This window comes from Rhinolophus hipposideros (genome assembly GCF_964194185.1).
Source record: "Rhinolophus hipposideros genome assembly, chromosome: 1".
Classification (NCBI taxonomy): domain Eukaryota; kingdom Metazoa; phylum Chordata; class Mammalia; order Chiroptera; family Rhinolophidae; genus Rhinolophus; species Rhinolophus hipposideros.
Genome location: NC_138047.1, coordinates 56,826,728 through 56,843,618, shown reverse-complemented (window position 1 = coordinate 56,843,618; position 16,891 = coordinate 56,826,728). Strand labels below are relative to the sequence as shown.

Below are 16,891 nucleotides of genomic sequence, written 5' to 3'. Positions count from 1 at the left end.
GAAGTCCCCCGCCCCACCCCCCCACGAGGGGGTCCCAGCCCCCAACTAGACTCAACACCCCAGGCCTCCATTGCCAGGGAGAGAAGTCCCTACAACTTCTGGCTGTGAAAACCAGCAGAGATTGTGGCTGAGTGAGACGGAGGGTGGCTGGGGTCCCAGGAGTCCCCTTAAAGGGCCTGTGCACAGACTTACTCACTGACAGACTCACTTGCTTTAAGCTCCAGTCCTGAGGTAGCAGCTCAAAAGGCATCAGGGACATATGGGGAGAAAGTGAATTATCTGGCTTAGGGTGAGGGCTGGAGGGGGAGCTTTCTCCCAGACAGAAGTACTGGCAGAAGCCATTGTTTCTTTGTTGAGCCCTCTCTCCTGTCTGTGTACAGAGGTAGGTTGCTACCATATCTGAGTCTCCATCAACCTGGCTAACACCAGTCACCCTGCCTTGGTGACCCTACCCAACTTTCAGACAGACCCAAGTTGCTTCCAGTGGATTTTCCATATAAAAGACTAGTCTATGTTCATTCTGCGGACTTTACTTAAACCTCTCAAAGGTTCACAAAACCCAAGTAAGCAGCATCTGGTCTCGGCGGCATGTCTCCTACCTCTTACTGAGTAACTCCAAGCCTGTCATTAGTGGCAACTGGCCTCAGTTTGAGGCTTGGTCTCTCCCAGGCACCTCCAAGGCCAGCACAGGTAGCAGCCATTTGTGGGTTGCTTTGTGGCTCATTCCAGGTGGCCCCAGGCAGGGCATATGCTGTGGCTGAACTTGGCCTGCAGCAGAGCCATCCCAGGAGGGCCCCGGGATGGGATGCCCCATGGCCAGCACTGAACTGATCAGGAGCATCACCAATAAGCCTCCAAAGATGACACACCCAAAGGACTGAATGGGCAGGCACCAGAGACCTCTAAAGCAAATCCTGCTTTGTAGTGTCAGTCCCTGCACAACAGCTCCTCCATTGTAGTCACGACCACTCCTCACAACCAATCCGACCAAGTGTCAATCCCTCCCCTTGATATGAAAACAGCAACCAAGGCTCAACTGCAACAGGAGGGTACACACAACCCACACAAGGGACACACCTGGAACACCCAGCTCAGGTGACCAGAAAGATTGTGCCACTGGGCTCCACAGTACATCACTACATAAGGCCATTCTACAAAGACTGGGAGGCATAGCAGTCCTACCAGATACAAAGAAACAAACACAGGGAAGCAGCCAAAATGGGGGGACAAAGAAACATGTCTCAAAAAAAAAAAAAAAGGACAAAACAAAGCTCCAGAAAAGAACTAAACAAAATGGAGACAAGCAATCTACCAGATGCAGAGTTCCAAACACTAGCTACAAGGATGCTCAGGGATCTCAGTGAGAACTTCAACAAAGAAATAGGAAACAGGAAAATGTAGATAGAAAACATAAAAAAAAAAAAAAAAGTCAGAAAATAATAATATAATAGCTTAAATGAACAATACATTAGAGGGAAAAACAACAGTAGATTAGGTGAAACAGGATTGAATCAGTGACTTAGAAGATAAGGTAGCAGAAAATACCCAATCAGAACAGCAAAAAATTTTTTAAAATGAGGATAGTTTTACTGTTGTTTGTGTTTTTCATGTTTTATTGGGGAACATTGGGCAACAGTGTGTTTCTCCAGGACCCATCAGCTCCAAGTTGTTGTCCTTTAATCTAGTTGTGGAGGTTGCGGCTTAGCTCCAAATCCAGTCACCATTTTCATTCTTTCGTTGCACGGGGCACACCATCCCATGCAGGAATTGAACCGGCAACCTTATTTTTAAGAGCTTGTGCTCTAACCCAGCTGCTCCAAAGTGGTTTATGGGGCCCCTGGGACAATAACAAGTATACTAACATTGGCATCATAGGGGTACCGGAAGGAGAAGAGAAAGAGCAAGGAATTGAAAATCTATTTGAATAAATAATGACAGAAAACTTCCCTAACCTGAGGAGGAAATAGACATACAAGTCCAGAAAGTTTAGAGTCCCAAACAAAATGAACCCAAACAGGCCCACACCAAGACACATCATAATTAAAATGCCAAAGGTTAAAGACAAATAAAGAATCTTAAAAGCAGCAAGTGAAAAGCAGTTAGTTACCCACAAGGGAGCTCCCACAAGATTGTCAGTTGATTTATCAACAGAAATTTTGCAGGCCAGAAGGTATTGGTATGAAATACTCAAAGTAAGGGAAAGCAAGGATCTATAACCAAGATTACTCCACCCAGCAAAACTATCATTTAAACCAAAGGACAGATAAAGATCTTCCCAAACAAGAAAAAGCTGGAGGAGTTCATTACCACCAAACCAGCATTACAAGAAATATTAAGGTGACTTATTTAAGAAGAATAAAAAGATAAAATATATGAATAATAGAATGGCAATAAATGCATATCTATTAGCAATTACTTTAAATGTAAGTGGGTTATATGCTCCAATCAAAAGACATAGGAAGTCTAAAGGGGTAAGAAAAAAAGACCCTTACGTATGCTGTCTACAAGAGACTCACTTCAGATCAAAAGATACACATAGACTGAAAGAAATGAAAAATGATTATTTCATAAATATGCAAACAAACAAAAAATCTGGAGTAGCAACACTTATACCAGACAAAATAGACTTTAAATCAAAGGCTATAATAAAAGACAAAGAAAGACCCAATATCCCACTACTGAGTATTTATCTGAAGAAACCCAAAACGCTACTTTGAGGGGATGTGTGCATTCATATGTTCATTGCAGCATTGTTTACAATGGCCAAGATGTGGAGGCAGCCTGGGTGTCTGTTGATAGATGAATGGATAAAGAGAGGTGGTACATATACCATGGAATATTGCTTGGCCGTGGAAGGAAATGGGTTTTTGCCATCTGAGGAAGCATGGATGGGATCTGGAAAGTATTGTGCTGAGTAGAATATGTCAGACAGAGAAAGACAGCTGCAATATGATTTTGCTTATATGTGGAATATAAAGAATAAAATAAACAAACTAAACAGAAAAAACCTCATAGATACAGAGAACATTTTGATGGTTCCCAGATGGGAGGGGGGTTGATGGGGTGAGTGGAAAAGGTTAAGAAATTAAGAAGTACAAATTGGTTGTTACACAATAGTCATGGGATGTAGGGTATAGCATAAGGAATATATTCAATAATATTCTAATAACTATGGTGTCAGATGGGTACTATATTTTTGGGGGTGTAGATGGGAGGGAACTTGGGGTCAGGGTGAAAAAAAGGAAAGGGATTAGGAAGTACAAATTGGTAGTTACAAAATAATCATGGAAATGTAAACTAAAGCATAGAGAATATAATCAATAACATGGCAATAACTATGTGTAGTTCCAGGTGGGTACTAGACTAGTCAGGGGGATCACTTCTTAAATTATATAAATGTCTAACCACTATGCTATATACCTGAAATTAATATAAAATAATAGTGAACATCAATTGTAATTGAAAAATTAAAAAAAGGGGGGGGAAGTTGAAGGGAATAAGAGGTTCAAATTTCCAGGAATAAAACAAATAAGTCTTGGGAATGTAATGTACAGCAGAGGGAACATAATCATTAATATTGTGATAGCATTGTACGGTGTCAGATGGTTGCTGGACTTATCATGGTGATCACTTCTTTAAGTATATAAATGTTGAATAACTATGGTATACCCCTGAAACGAATATAACATTATATGTTAGTTATATTTTAATAAAAATCATTTAAAAACCCTTTAAATTTTAGGTTTTTATATAATATATTTACATTGCTTGGTATACTACCTAGTATATAATATGTGTGCAGTGTGATAGCTCTTTCAATTATTGTGTTTTTAAGGGCGATATACGAGATACTAGAAAGTCAAGTTCATTGTAATCACAAACTTATTGCATGGCATCGTAAAAAAGCATGTCTAAGACTGCTGAAAAATGATGTAATCATGACAGAGGAAAAAGGAGTTACCAAATTGGGGGTGGTCTTGTGTAATTTTGTAGGTGATATCTGAGGCACTGGCCCCTGGAGCTTCGGCCTGTAAAATTCTGTTGGTAATCTGCAGCATTCCCCCTTCCGGAACCCACACCATTGAATTAGCCACCAGCTGAAGACCTCCATCGTTCTAGAATAAGGAAAGAGTACAAATTAGGTCCAAGCAACGTAAGAAAATACTAGTGCTTAAAAACATAAGTTATCAGGTTCTACTGCTGCTAATGACCGTCTAAGCGAGATTCTTTGTTTTAGAGTCACGTTATGAACTATATGTATGTATACTAAGTGTAGATATATGCATGTGTGTAAATATATATGTACACATGTATATCTCCTCCTGTTTCTTTTAAATTATCATGAGTAGATAACATTTCATTCAGCAAGACTCTTCTCTCCATTTCTTTCTTTCATTTGTCCATCTACCTGTCCTTCCATCCTCCCCGTTCACCCACATTCAAGAACTAATCATTAAGCACCTATTACATGCCAGCTCTTCTGCTGGAGGCCTGAGATACATAAGGGTGGCTGAAAGAAGACCTCAGTTTCAGCACTTACAATCTGGTGGGGGAGATAGTCACATGAATACTTAGGAGGCATCACAAGTGATGCTCTGTGAGAAGCTTGAGCAGGATGCTGTGGGGGGGATGAATGAAAGGAGATTTCTTTTTTGGAGAAGGATTGCTCAGGAAGGCTTTCCTATGGAAATATCATTTAATTCTTTAATGACAAAAAAAAAAAGGGCTAAGTAGAGTAGCGGTGAAACCGATTTCAGGCAGATAGCCCAGCCTAAGCAAAGAAAAGAGACAATGCACTGTATGCTTCCAAAACTATCCAAGTGTCTGCACAAGTGAAGAAGAGAAAGCCAGGGGAGTGGGTGAATAAAGAGTGACACTTTCTTAAGGTTGGCTAGTAGAAGGCAGAAGCTATGCTAAAAACCTCAATTTATCTTCTAAGCACTGTAAAGTCAACATGAGTGTTCAGAAAGGAAATGGGATGATCAGATCTGGGTTTTAGAAAGTGTCCAGCAATAAGGGATGGAAGGGACTAGAGCTGGGATGAATCTGGAGTTATAGAAACCATTTAACAAGTGCTTAGAATGGCTCAGGTGAGAGAAGATGAGAAGTAATTGCAGGGGGAATGAATACTTAGAAACACATGCCAGAAACACCACAGAGGCCGAACTGACAGGCCTGGATGATTGATTGAAAGTGAAGGCTTAGAAACAACAGTTGGGAATAGCGGGCTGGAAGAAATCACTTATTTAGCACTCCTGAGAAGGCAACTGTTTTAATTGCTAAAGCTAATGTCATTGAAAAGCGCTGCCATTCCTGATTTGCGAGGTGCACACCTCTTCCAAAGCTTCATAATTAACATTTGCCACAGTATGAGGTTAGTGAAGCTGCCTGTGTTCAGTTTGTTTTCATACTTCAAAAACTAGTAAATCTGATACTTTAAAATAGGGCATTTCAGAAGGGATGTTTTTCTAAATTATTATTACTTTCAAATATGCTAATAAAGAGAAAAGAGCAAACAACACTCCTGTGAAGGGAATATTCAGAACAGAAGTCAACAAATATTCCTTTCAGTCACTTGACACGAGAGCATTTGCCCCTCTCAGGAGGCAGTCAAAGCTATTTTTACCACAATCGCTAGGAAACTGAGTCAAACAGCTCCTGGGAGAACAGCAGCAAAGGCACCTTCTATTGTGATTAATGCTCAACAGCAAAATCCCACAGAGTTTTCTCCTTTCACAACTGATGTAGTATATTATTTACCAAAATATCAAAGCATGCCAAGAGCTTGGCATGTCATCTACCAGAATTCTTGGGAGGAAAAGGTCCTATTAACTCCAGCAGAGTTTTACACAACATACATAATACACTTGGACCCAGGTGTCTTAATTGCTAGAAATCTTTCTAACAGCAGCAGCCTTGTCAACTCTGATTATGGCTACAGAGATCAGTCATACACCAACAACCACAATTTTGGACTGATGAGGCAACATGGTTTTCATATTCCAAGGAAGTAAGCACTGTGACCCAACACACCCCCCGAAAGTCTCTCTCACTACATTTCTATCTTGACTACCCTTGAACACAATTCCCTGTAATTCCTGTGTAAGTGTACATTTTTAGGTGACAGTACTTCCAAGTCAGTATTCAGAGACCAGCAACACCTGGAAGCTTATTAACAGTTCAGAATCTCAGACCCGCACCCCAGACCTTCAGACTTAGACCTTCTGAATTAGAATCTACATTTGATTTTTCTCACCAGCTTTATTGAAGTATACTTGACCAATAAAAATTGTATATATTGGGCCAGCCCAGTGGCTCAGGCAGTTGGAGTTCTGTGCTCCTAACTCCGAAGGCTGCCGGTTTGATTCCCACATGGGCCAGTGGGCTCTCAACCACAAGGTTGCCAGTTCAACTCCTCAAGTCCCACAAGGGATGGTGGGCTCCGCCCCCTGCAACTAGCAAGGGCAACTGGACCTGGAGCTGAGCTGCGCCCTCCACAACTAAGACTGAAAGGACAACAACTTGACTTGGGAAAAAGTCCCGGAAGTACATACTGTTCTCCAATAAAGTCCTGTTCCCCTTCCCCAATAAAATCTTTTTTAAAAAAAATTGTATATATTTAAGGTGTACCACATGATGTTTTGATACGTTTACATTGTAAAATAATTACCACAATTAAGTTAATAAAAATATCCATCACCTCACATAGTTGTGTGTGTGTGTGTGTGTGTGTGTGGTGAAAACACTACCATCAACTCTCTCAGCAAATTTCAAGTGTACAATATTATTAAATATGGTCACCATGCTGTTAGCTCTCCACACCTTATTCATCTCTTATAATTGAGCCTTTGCACCCTTTGACCAACATCTCCCCCACCCTCAGCCCTGGCAGCCACCATTTTACTCTGCTTTTATGAGTTCAACTTTTTTTAGACTCCAAATTTAAGGACATCATACAGTATTTGTCCTTCTGTGTCTGGTTTATTTTATTTAGCAAAATTTCCTCCAGGCTCATCCGTACTGTCGTAAATGGCAGGATTTCCTTCTATTTTTTAAGGCTGAAGAATATTCCATTGTATATGTAAAACCACATTTTCTTTACTCATTTATCCATTGAAGGACACTGAGGTTGTGTCCGTATCTTGTCTATTGTGAATAATGTTGCAGTAAACCTGTGAGTGCATATATCTCTTCAAGATACTGATTTCATTTCAATTGGCTATAAACCCAGAAGTAGGATTGCTGGATTATGCGGCAGTTCTATTTTTCATTTTTTGAGAAACCTCCATACCGTTTTCCATAATGGCTGTACCAATTTACATTCTCACCAATAGTGTATAAAGGTTCCCTTTTCTCCACACCCTTATCAACACTTGCTACCTTTTGTCGTTTTGATTATAGCCATTCTAACAGGTGTGAGGTGATATCTCATTGTGGTTTTAATTTATATTTCCCTGATGATTAGTGATATTGAGCACCTTTTTATGTCCCTGTTGGCCATTTGTATGTCTTCCTTTGAGAAATACCTATGCAAGTCCCTAGCCCATTTTTAACCAACTTGTGTTTTTGCTATTGAGTTGTTTGAATTTCTTATATATTTTACGTATGAATCCCTTATCAGATATATGATTTCAATATATGGTTTCAAATGTTTTTCTCCCATTCCATAGGATGCCTTTTCATTTTTTAGATTATTTCCTTTGCTGTGCAGCTTTTTAATTTGATGCATTGCCACTTGCATTTTATTATAACAAGATCCTCATGAGATGTGGAGTCATGCTAAAGAGTAAGAAGCAGGGCACAGGGTAGAGATCATAATGGGTCTAGAATGCTTCTCCCAAAAACTCCACAGACAGACATTTTACAATATTTATGTTTATTACAGGATAATACATTTGCCTCTGTTTCTTAATTATTGTTTATAGTACTTAAGAAGAAACATACAACTGTCTAAGGAAAAGAAGCATAATTCTTCCTACTCATTATGATGAGGATTTTTTTTTTTCCGGTTGCTTTCCTTTAGGAGAGGGTCCAGGGAAGATTTAAGTAGAGATGGATAGAAAGCTATAAACCACCTTTTTTTACAGCTGAGGTGTCCAAAAAGCCCAAAAATTTTAGCCTAATTTCCCCATTTTGCAATGTCTTTATCTCCTTGTAATTTTTTTTTCTTTTTCTTCTGCACAATGGTGCATACATCCCTGTAAACTCAAGAAATTAGCCATAATATCAGTTAACTAATCTTCTGCATAGTGGTGTGTTATATATCCTTCAGGGTACTACATTACAAGGCAATGAAATCCCAATAAAGGATTATGGGGGCATAATTAAAACAGTGCATTAAATTAAATAGCTCTTCTAATTCATTTCATAGAATAATAGACATACAGAAATGTTTGTAAAAAAAACTTTACCCATTATATAGTGTATTACAAATAAAAATATTAATGTTGTAAACCAGAACTAAGAGCCCATGTCTCTATAATTTGGAGTAAAACAACCCCACAAACAAAACGAAAACTTCCCCACCTCCAAATTAAAGTTTGGGACACAAATGATGAGCTCAAATGATAGTATAGCCCAACCCCAGGCTAAAGTATTCAAGATAAAAAAATGTAAAACTTAATTAAATAGAAAATGATTATAATTTGATATAGTCTATGTCAATGTCAACCCTAACATTTTATTTATTCTGTAAACACACCTTATTTTGCAAAGGTTCATTTATACCATAGCTTTTAAATTGTAATCTTGTAGAGCATGGCAGATTTTAGGGAGGGATCATGTGGGGCAAAACATGTAAGGTGAAACTTTAATGCTACTTACCAGGATAAAGAATGATAAAAAGACAATTGGACTGTTTTTGTGTTTGTCAATGTGTCTAAAAAGAAACCTTGTTCCTTCAGGTCAAGAATATAGAAACTTCTCTCCATGTAGAGTTCAACTGCTTTATAAATAAATAAATAAACGAACAAATACTTTTTTATAATCAATAAAGATTTTTTTTTGAGTGTATATGCTGAATGATGCATCTTACAAGACACTAAATTGAACAACTTAAGCAAGTCCAAAAAGTGAAACCCCAACACGTAGTGAGGATTTAGTTATTTATGAGATAGACTCTTATTCAGAAAAGTAAACATTATTTTTGCCATTGATATTTATGATTCTCACAAACATTCTTATTATCAAACTGTGTCTCTGCAAGATAACCAATGGGAGAATAATTTTCAAAAAAAATTGCGGACATAATAGGGCTTTTAGCTGCCCACAGGCCTTACAAGGTCAAACAGCCAGAGAGGACTCTCAGCAATAGAATTTTCCATCCAGTTCACAGCATGACACTTGGGGGCTTTTAATATCAAAGCATTATCCAGTTGCAGAAAACTGCTCAAACAACAACAAATGAGGTCAGAAAGATCATCAGATTTGTTGCCAACGTGGAAAAAGAGGCATGATTTCCAGAGATGCCTTAATTATTGAAAAAGGTGATTCCTTGAAAGCTCAGCAGTGGAGAGAAATCCACCAAGAAGCTTGGCCCTTATTAAACGCCGAACTGCTTTAGAATCATATCTCTAGGAGGCTTCAGTTTGGTAATCCACCCAATTAATGAAAGCCTGTTCAGCAGAGCATTCTTTTATTACCTTTTAATCTTTTTTATTTCTTTTGCCTCCTCCTCCTAACAGAATATGTTTCAACATCAATCCTGGGTCTATTTTCTCTTTGGTGACTCAGTATAAGCCTGGGTGTAGCAGTCAAGTTTACGCTCTGCCAGGCCAAGGATAAAAACATAAGTTTGAGGGAAGTGATATGGAACTTGAAAAACAAGAGTGGAATTAACAGCACCTACCCTCAGTCCCAGATGGGCCTGGCCAACATCAGTAGAGGTGCTCTGAGGTGCCTGGCTCAACAGAGTAAGACTGAAACAGTTCCTGCTCTCAAAAAGCTTCCTTTCTTATTCCTCCCTCCTGTCCATCTGTCTTACCAGGTTGAATTTTCTGTTGAACAACATTGAGATTAATTTGTACATCCATTCACTAGGAATTAGACCTAACCCATTTGGCCATTCCATTTAAGCCACTAGCTAGACATCAGCCAGTAATTGGCCTCATTCAAAATTTAGCACACAGGTAGCCTCAGGGTAAGGTCTTGCATGCCCATCTTCAGAAATAGCTGCCAAAGCAAAATCAATCATGTCTGACTATACATCTACGGGAAGCCATTAACAGTTGAGGCAATTTTTTCTTCTTAGGTTCTAGGAGACTTAATGATTATAAATAGGTCCACTTATAACAAGATGAGTCCAGAAGGAAGATTCCAGGAGGTTTCGGGCCCACACTGCTTAGACAAGACATTGAGAAAATGACTAAATTACTGTGTCTATTCTGTCCATGAAGGAGGTAAGAATATATATAAAAAACATTGAAAAATATGGGCTAGAATGAAAAGAGCCATATGGTTAAGTGTGAGAAACCAGAATGCACACACTTGAGTTGAAATCGCAGCTCCAGCACTAAATACCTTTATGAAAAATAAATGTTTTTAAACCTCTTTAAATGTTTTTAAGCCTCTTTTTTTTCTTTTTAGTTTCCTCTCTTGGAAAATTAGAGATGGTAGCTGTACAAACATTCTAGAATGATTATGAAGATAAAATGGAATTTACATCAAGCATTAGTGCTCAATAAAGTTTAAAAACAAAACAAACAAAAGCACCTTCTATCCATAGTAGAATTTCCTTTAGAAGAAATGAGGTCATATAGCCTCGATTCTAACCTTCTTTGCTAAGATATTGTAAAGATCAGTAGAACAGGTATGAGGAAAAGTACTTTGAATTTCTTAAAAAGTGTAGTATATATTTATAAAATAATATCAGTATTACAATGTCAAATTTATTAGTAGTACATTCTGATGGATGTTGGGGCTCTAGTCCCTGGTTTCATTATCCCAATTCATTGGCTTAGAAGCCATTAGTTACCTGATGGACAGGTAAGCACAGCACAGGGGATGGAGGGATGGCAAAGGAAAGGAGGGACAGACACTGTAAATAGCAACATGACTGCCAAGGTATGAGTACCACAAGGATTTTCAAGTTTTGTGCTTCTGCCTTACAAATCAAAATTCTATTTTTCTTTGTTTTGTTTCAGTAGTGAAAGCAGCTAAAATCCTAGAAATACCCTTCAACCTTGGGTCATACCACACAATACACTGAGCTGTGCTCCAAACATGCAGATTGAAACCATGATAGGAAAGGTGGCTGCTAGGGTTGCACTGAAGTCCTGTAACAATCTTTGGAAAGAAACCAAGAAGGAAGAAAAGAAAACTTTCTGTGTCTGTCTAGACTTCATCTTTTCAGAATTAAACTTCATTTCCCAGGGCGATTGCAAGAGGGTGATAATTAGGATTAGCTACAAGGTGGCTATCTGCCAACTCTGTCTCATAATCAGCTTTCACTTAGTACTCCCATCTATCTCACCATCACTGTTTGCAGCAGCTGAAAATAATGAGATGAGAGCCTGAGAAACTAGCTACAGACCATCTTAGATTTAGCTGCTCACCTTCATAAGGATGGATCACAAATTTTGAGTGATCATTGGTGAGAAAGTGACAAATGATTTCTAACCTGTCCTCAGCAAACCCATTTCTCTAGCTAATTATTAATGATACCTCATTAGGTACTGATATTTAGAATGAAAATTTTCCCCAAATTATAAGTCTCCCAGTCTATCACTATGGGAAAGAGCCATTTTTGCTATAAGAGAAGAACTTGTAGTGAAATATCATCAAGTAATTAATGGTTCTGTAAATATCTTTCAATTGGTCTCTTTGCTCTAGCATGGGTTAGCCCAGTATATGCCAAAATGTGATAGCCATCCCATTAATAGTATCCAAGAACATTTTATGTAGCACATGGACAAAATTCTATAAAATGGTTATGCATTAATTTTAGTATTTTAGAAAAAAATATAATTCTACATTAAGTCCATGATGTCACAAGCATTATTTATTAGGATGAGGCCACAACAAAGTAGTAAGTTGATTCAAAGAAAGATATTAAGTAAATAATAGGACAGGTGCTTGTGGAGATGGCAAACACATACGGAGGTGTCATGGGAATGACTCAGGCTGAGAAGCCCAGTCTTAATGAACTCCTACACCCTAGATCAGGATTCCTGCGAATACTAACAGAAAGAGTTCACTCATGTTACTTCGGTTGGGATAATAGAATGTCTGAACTCATTCTTTTCAATTCACTATGATAACTGGACCATGCATTTCATACATTGCATGAGCTGTCTTAGAAGAGCAGACAAGAACAGGGGTGCACTTGATTCATTTTTTGTTTTTTAAGAGAAAACATGCAAGAATTTATTTGAGCCCAACTGATGACAATTGCCAGCAAGCAAAATCTCAATGGATTGAGAAAATACTCCCCAAACTCCTAAGTTGTTTTTGTTTGTTTGTTTGTTTGTTTTTTGTTTTTTTAAGCAGGGCGCAGCTCACAGTGGCCCATGTGGAGATCAAACCGGCAGCCTTGGTGCTACAAGAACCACACTCTAACCAACTAAGCTAACCAGCCACGCCATTGCACTTGATTCTTAGGATCATACTCAGCAGGAGACAAAAGGCTCAGTGGACAAGGAGGCATTTTTATAGCAGCAAGTCAACATGAAAATACAAATGCTTCCCTTTTGTAGAGAACATGGGGCTCAGTCTTTCAGGTCAAGGAGGCTTCTAACAAAATATATACTGCCCCCTGAGATTAGGTACTGTGCTCTCTTAATCTTTGAAAGTCTTAAGTATCGCCATAATAGGTCCTTAATAAGTGTTTGAATAAATAAATAACTACCCATATCTTAACTTTATGAATATTGCAAAATAACAACATCCACAAAACTCTACTTCCAGGACAAGGAAACGGTAGCTCTGGGAATGACATGTACCTTGGGCACGGTCTTCACGTGGAACAGGATATTTTGGAAGGAGTGTCCATCATTGGCCTGCAAGACTGCGACATCGGAAACGCTATCCGAGCCATCATGAGCATAGAGGAGAAGGCCCCTGGAGAGTTCATCTAGCCGGAATTGATAGACAGGGGTCGCAGGGGACTGAAGCGTTTGGAGCAGTTGGCCATGAAGTGGAGGATCGAGCACTGTGACGACCACATCCTGTGGGTTGTCATCATCTCGGATGTCAAGCAGCTGGGTGGTGATGGTTCCCCTCTTTCCTCTGCTAATATGGAGGGCCTCATTTCTCAGCACATAGGGGGCCTGTGGAAAAAAGGAAAGGACAAGAGAAGCCACTTAGCAGGAAAAGAGAGGGCAATCCAGTGGGCTAGATACCAATGGTGTACAACCTGATTGCCATTTTGACGCTTTTTACAGAATTCTAGATGTTCTAGGAAAGTGCCAAACTGTTGCATATTCAAAGTATTTGTCAAAGGTATGGTCAGTCATAGTAATCACAGCAAATGAGATTACTTCACACTTCTGGTTCTAGAGGTTTCTCAAGTCACTTCAAGACCACAGTATTCATCAGAGGCAATTGAAAAGAACTGCTTGCTTCAAAATCTTTGAAGTCTCTGCTATCTTGATTTACACCACATCCTCTGCATTGTAACTGAGATCAGCTCAGTGTCAGGCAACCAGAACAGTTGTGTGTATCCAAGAGAGACTACTAAGAGATATGCAATTTTGGCACTTGTGTTGGAAGTTGAGCATTTCACTCTAGGCTATTCTGAATTCATGCTATTTCTGGTTCCTCTTAGTAATTTTCTTCCAGCTGTCTCATCCATATTTTGAAGGGGCCTATTCCAACTCAGGTTATAAAGCTAGACAAGATCATGGTCTCAGTAAGTCAACCACCTGGTCAATTCAAGTGGCACTGGTAATATAGCAAATTCAATATGCCTTCCCTAGGATTAGCAGGTTTCCTCTCACCAACTTGAATAAGCAGATAAAATGTTCTCTCTTAAAAATGAAAGTTAATGAACCAAATAGAAAAAAACCTCACTCTTCCCCCCCCCCAAAAAAAAAATACACCAAGGCCAGAAGCCAAAAATAACATTATCTTAGTTTGTTTTATTTCTTTTGAAGTCGAACCATCTAGGATTTTTCTCAGCATATAGCCTTCTTTAATCCAAATGTTTTTTTTTTGTTGTTGTTTAAAACCACCTCTCATGGTCTCATGGAAATTTCAATATTTATTAAAGTAATGTATAACTAATGTATCATTATAATAATCATATAATAGGAAACCAGATGAAAGCTACTCAGAATTACTGAGTGAAAATTCAAAAGCTGTGGTTTTATACGTGGGAATGAATGGCCTCTCGGATTCTAGAGAGGTCAAAGGTGATGTCAAAATCTATAAATGGAAAAGATCAAATTAACTTTCATGAGAAAATCTCAGGGAGGCTAAAGACCATGTTGAAATATCATGGAAATGTAAATGAACAAAAATAAATTAAAATTCATTTCTAAAATTCCATTTTGAAAAGTTAAAATGATAAAAGCTTCTCATATAATAAATAAAATTAAAATGTGCCCTTGCTATCTCATTTGATTCTGGAAAAACAAACGAACAAAAATCAGGAAATCATAGGAAGTCACCATCTCAGTGAGAAAGCTGCTTGCTAATACCCACACAAGGCCTTTTATTCACCTGTTTAGTTAACTGTATTTCACAAACAAAAAGAACAAAATAGAACTTCTGACCTTAAGTACTGAAAAAATTCTAAGTCAGTCAGTCCTGAGACTTGATGTGGCTCTCTGGCCCATATTTACAGAGGTCACATATTTTAGCTTTAATTAAAACACAATTCATACCCTGAGATCAAATTAACTTAGGATCAATTTCTAATCATTTCTCAACTTCAGTCAACCCTAAAGTGAGAATGCTATCAAGAAGAGTTGAGCTGGGCTGTGAATACCATTTGGCAGCCACTTCTAGTTCAAGTCTTATGTTATCCACGGTCCACGGTCTTTTCATTTTTGGACCAAAGATATAAAAATATCAGTTTAAAAACAACGATTTCATGTCCTTCCTTGAATCATGACTAACACACTACTGAGTTCTGCATATTTGGGTAGCTTTGGTTCCCCATGATGATATCTTGATGTTCATAGCTTAAGAATATATCTATCTTCTTACTGCACATTTCAGTTGTTCAGTCCCCCAAGCCCAATTACTAAGAGCTTCTACCACTATATGAATTCTGGATACGTAAGTACAACTTGACAGAGATGACTGATGAGAACAGAAGAGTCATCACATTGAGTTTTACAGAATCTATCATGATTTCCTCAGACCAGTGCTTGGCTGGTGACCACACTGGCACATCATTTAAACAGATCCTTAATCTTATCCACTCATTACTGCAAAATGAAAAAATGCAGTCCAGCTATATAAAAGATAATTAAAAGGAGCCAACATAATTCCATATCCATGAGAGAGAAACATTTAGACAAAACAAACTCATTTATCTAAGAATAAGGAAAGTCTTAACAACAAGAACACCTGACTTAGAGTCCTCACTGTAAATTGGGGTTAGTAATACCTCACAGGGATGACATGAGGATTAAAGGAGAAACACGACAAAGAGTACTACAGATGTATTAGCAATTGTTGTTGCTGTTGTTATTGCCCTCAAGTCCTAAAGACTGTTCCATGGGGAAACTGAGACAAGATTAATTTAGCTCAATCATTTTGCAACAACTACAAGTAAACTTGATTTATGCTTGAGAATTGGTAGGCATGTAAAATTATTAATTGCATCACATTTTTATTACCTGTGTTGAAAATGCTTGTATGTTGATCAGCTGAGGCTCAGAAAAGAACTGCTGGTCACTAATTTTCAGGGAAAAGTAACCTTTCCTAAAAAAGGTGCCCCAAGTGAGGAATGAGAAAAATATAATCATTAAATTAGTCTTTAGAAAGACAAGGATTAACAATATTTTAAGGTTATGCATGCAAACATTTGGGTCAAACCACCGCAGCAATATAACATTCTTACCATAAATAAAAATGATAAACATAGTGAGATGCAGGTAAAACGACTGTGTACTATTAGATTTCGTTAAAACACAACAACTACGTAAACCTTTTTTCCCCTGTTTTCTAAGTTGAATATATAAAAGGTGGAAACTCCGTTGTCAGGCCAAGACAAGTTAGTAATATATTTTACCAATACTAATGGTAAAATTGAAGAATCAAAAGGAATCTTTCACTGTCTCTGACTAGTTCTCAGTGAGTCTCTCTTCCCTGAAAACTCTCTCCCCAAACCAGGCCAATTCACAGGAACAGGCCCCCAACAACAATGTTTACAATGTTTTTATTACATGACTATCTATCCATCCCCTTCCGGCCACTCATGTACAACATTTGATGTAGACTGGACTAGGGAAGGCTGATTATTCCCTGGAAATTTGGAACTGCCCTGAGAGTCCCCACTTGAAGGAGAAACCATAGTGTTGATGAGAACATGGATCAAGCGGGTCTGTCGGAGAGAGACCAATGAAACTTATGAGCTGAGACACAGAGATAAGGGTTGAGTCCGCTTCCCTCCCATTCCTGATTCAAGCTGCCATGCTTGCCTTGGAGCCCAGTTTCCCTTGACGTCTTCGAGATCTGAGCTGTAACTGCAATGTTATTACAAACCTTACTATTTTGCTTAATCTAGTTTGAGTGAACTTCTACGCCTTACAACCAAAGAATCCTAATTAAGGAAACAAGACAAGGTTCACTCTTTCCTGTGGGTTTTACCAGCAGCTTCAGAGATTATTGGAGGGGAAGGTAGGAGTTGCCCCCCTTTAAAGCCAAACCTCCCTGTGGCCTGGTAAGACACATGATTAATACATTATGGGAGGTTTTGAATTTGGGTTTATGACAGGGACCA

The 16,891-nt window shown here is 38.6% G+C and overlaps 1 protein-coding gene across 1 annotated transcript in view; it reads right to left on the bottom strand.

Annotated features, from left to right (window-relative positions):
* FRAS1 (Fraser extracellular matrix complex subunit 1) overlaps positions 1-16,891 on the bottom strand; it is a 423,267-nt gene that overhangs the window by 124,180 nt on the left and 282,196 nt on the right. The window contains exons 28-30 of the mRNA XM_081054857.1: positions 15,786-15,870; positions 12,939-13,265; positions 3,962-4,115 (exon numbers count right to left, since the gene is read on the bottom strand). Of these exons, the coding sequence (XP_080910983.1) occupies positions 3,962-4,115; positions 12,939-13,265; positions 15,786-15,870 (566 nt within the window). The remainder of the gene's footprint in view (positions 1-3,961; positions 4,116-12,938; positions 13,266-15,785; positions 15,871-16,891) is intronic.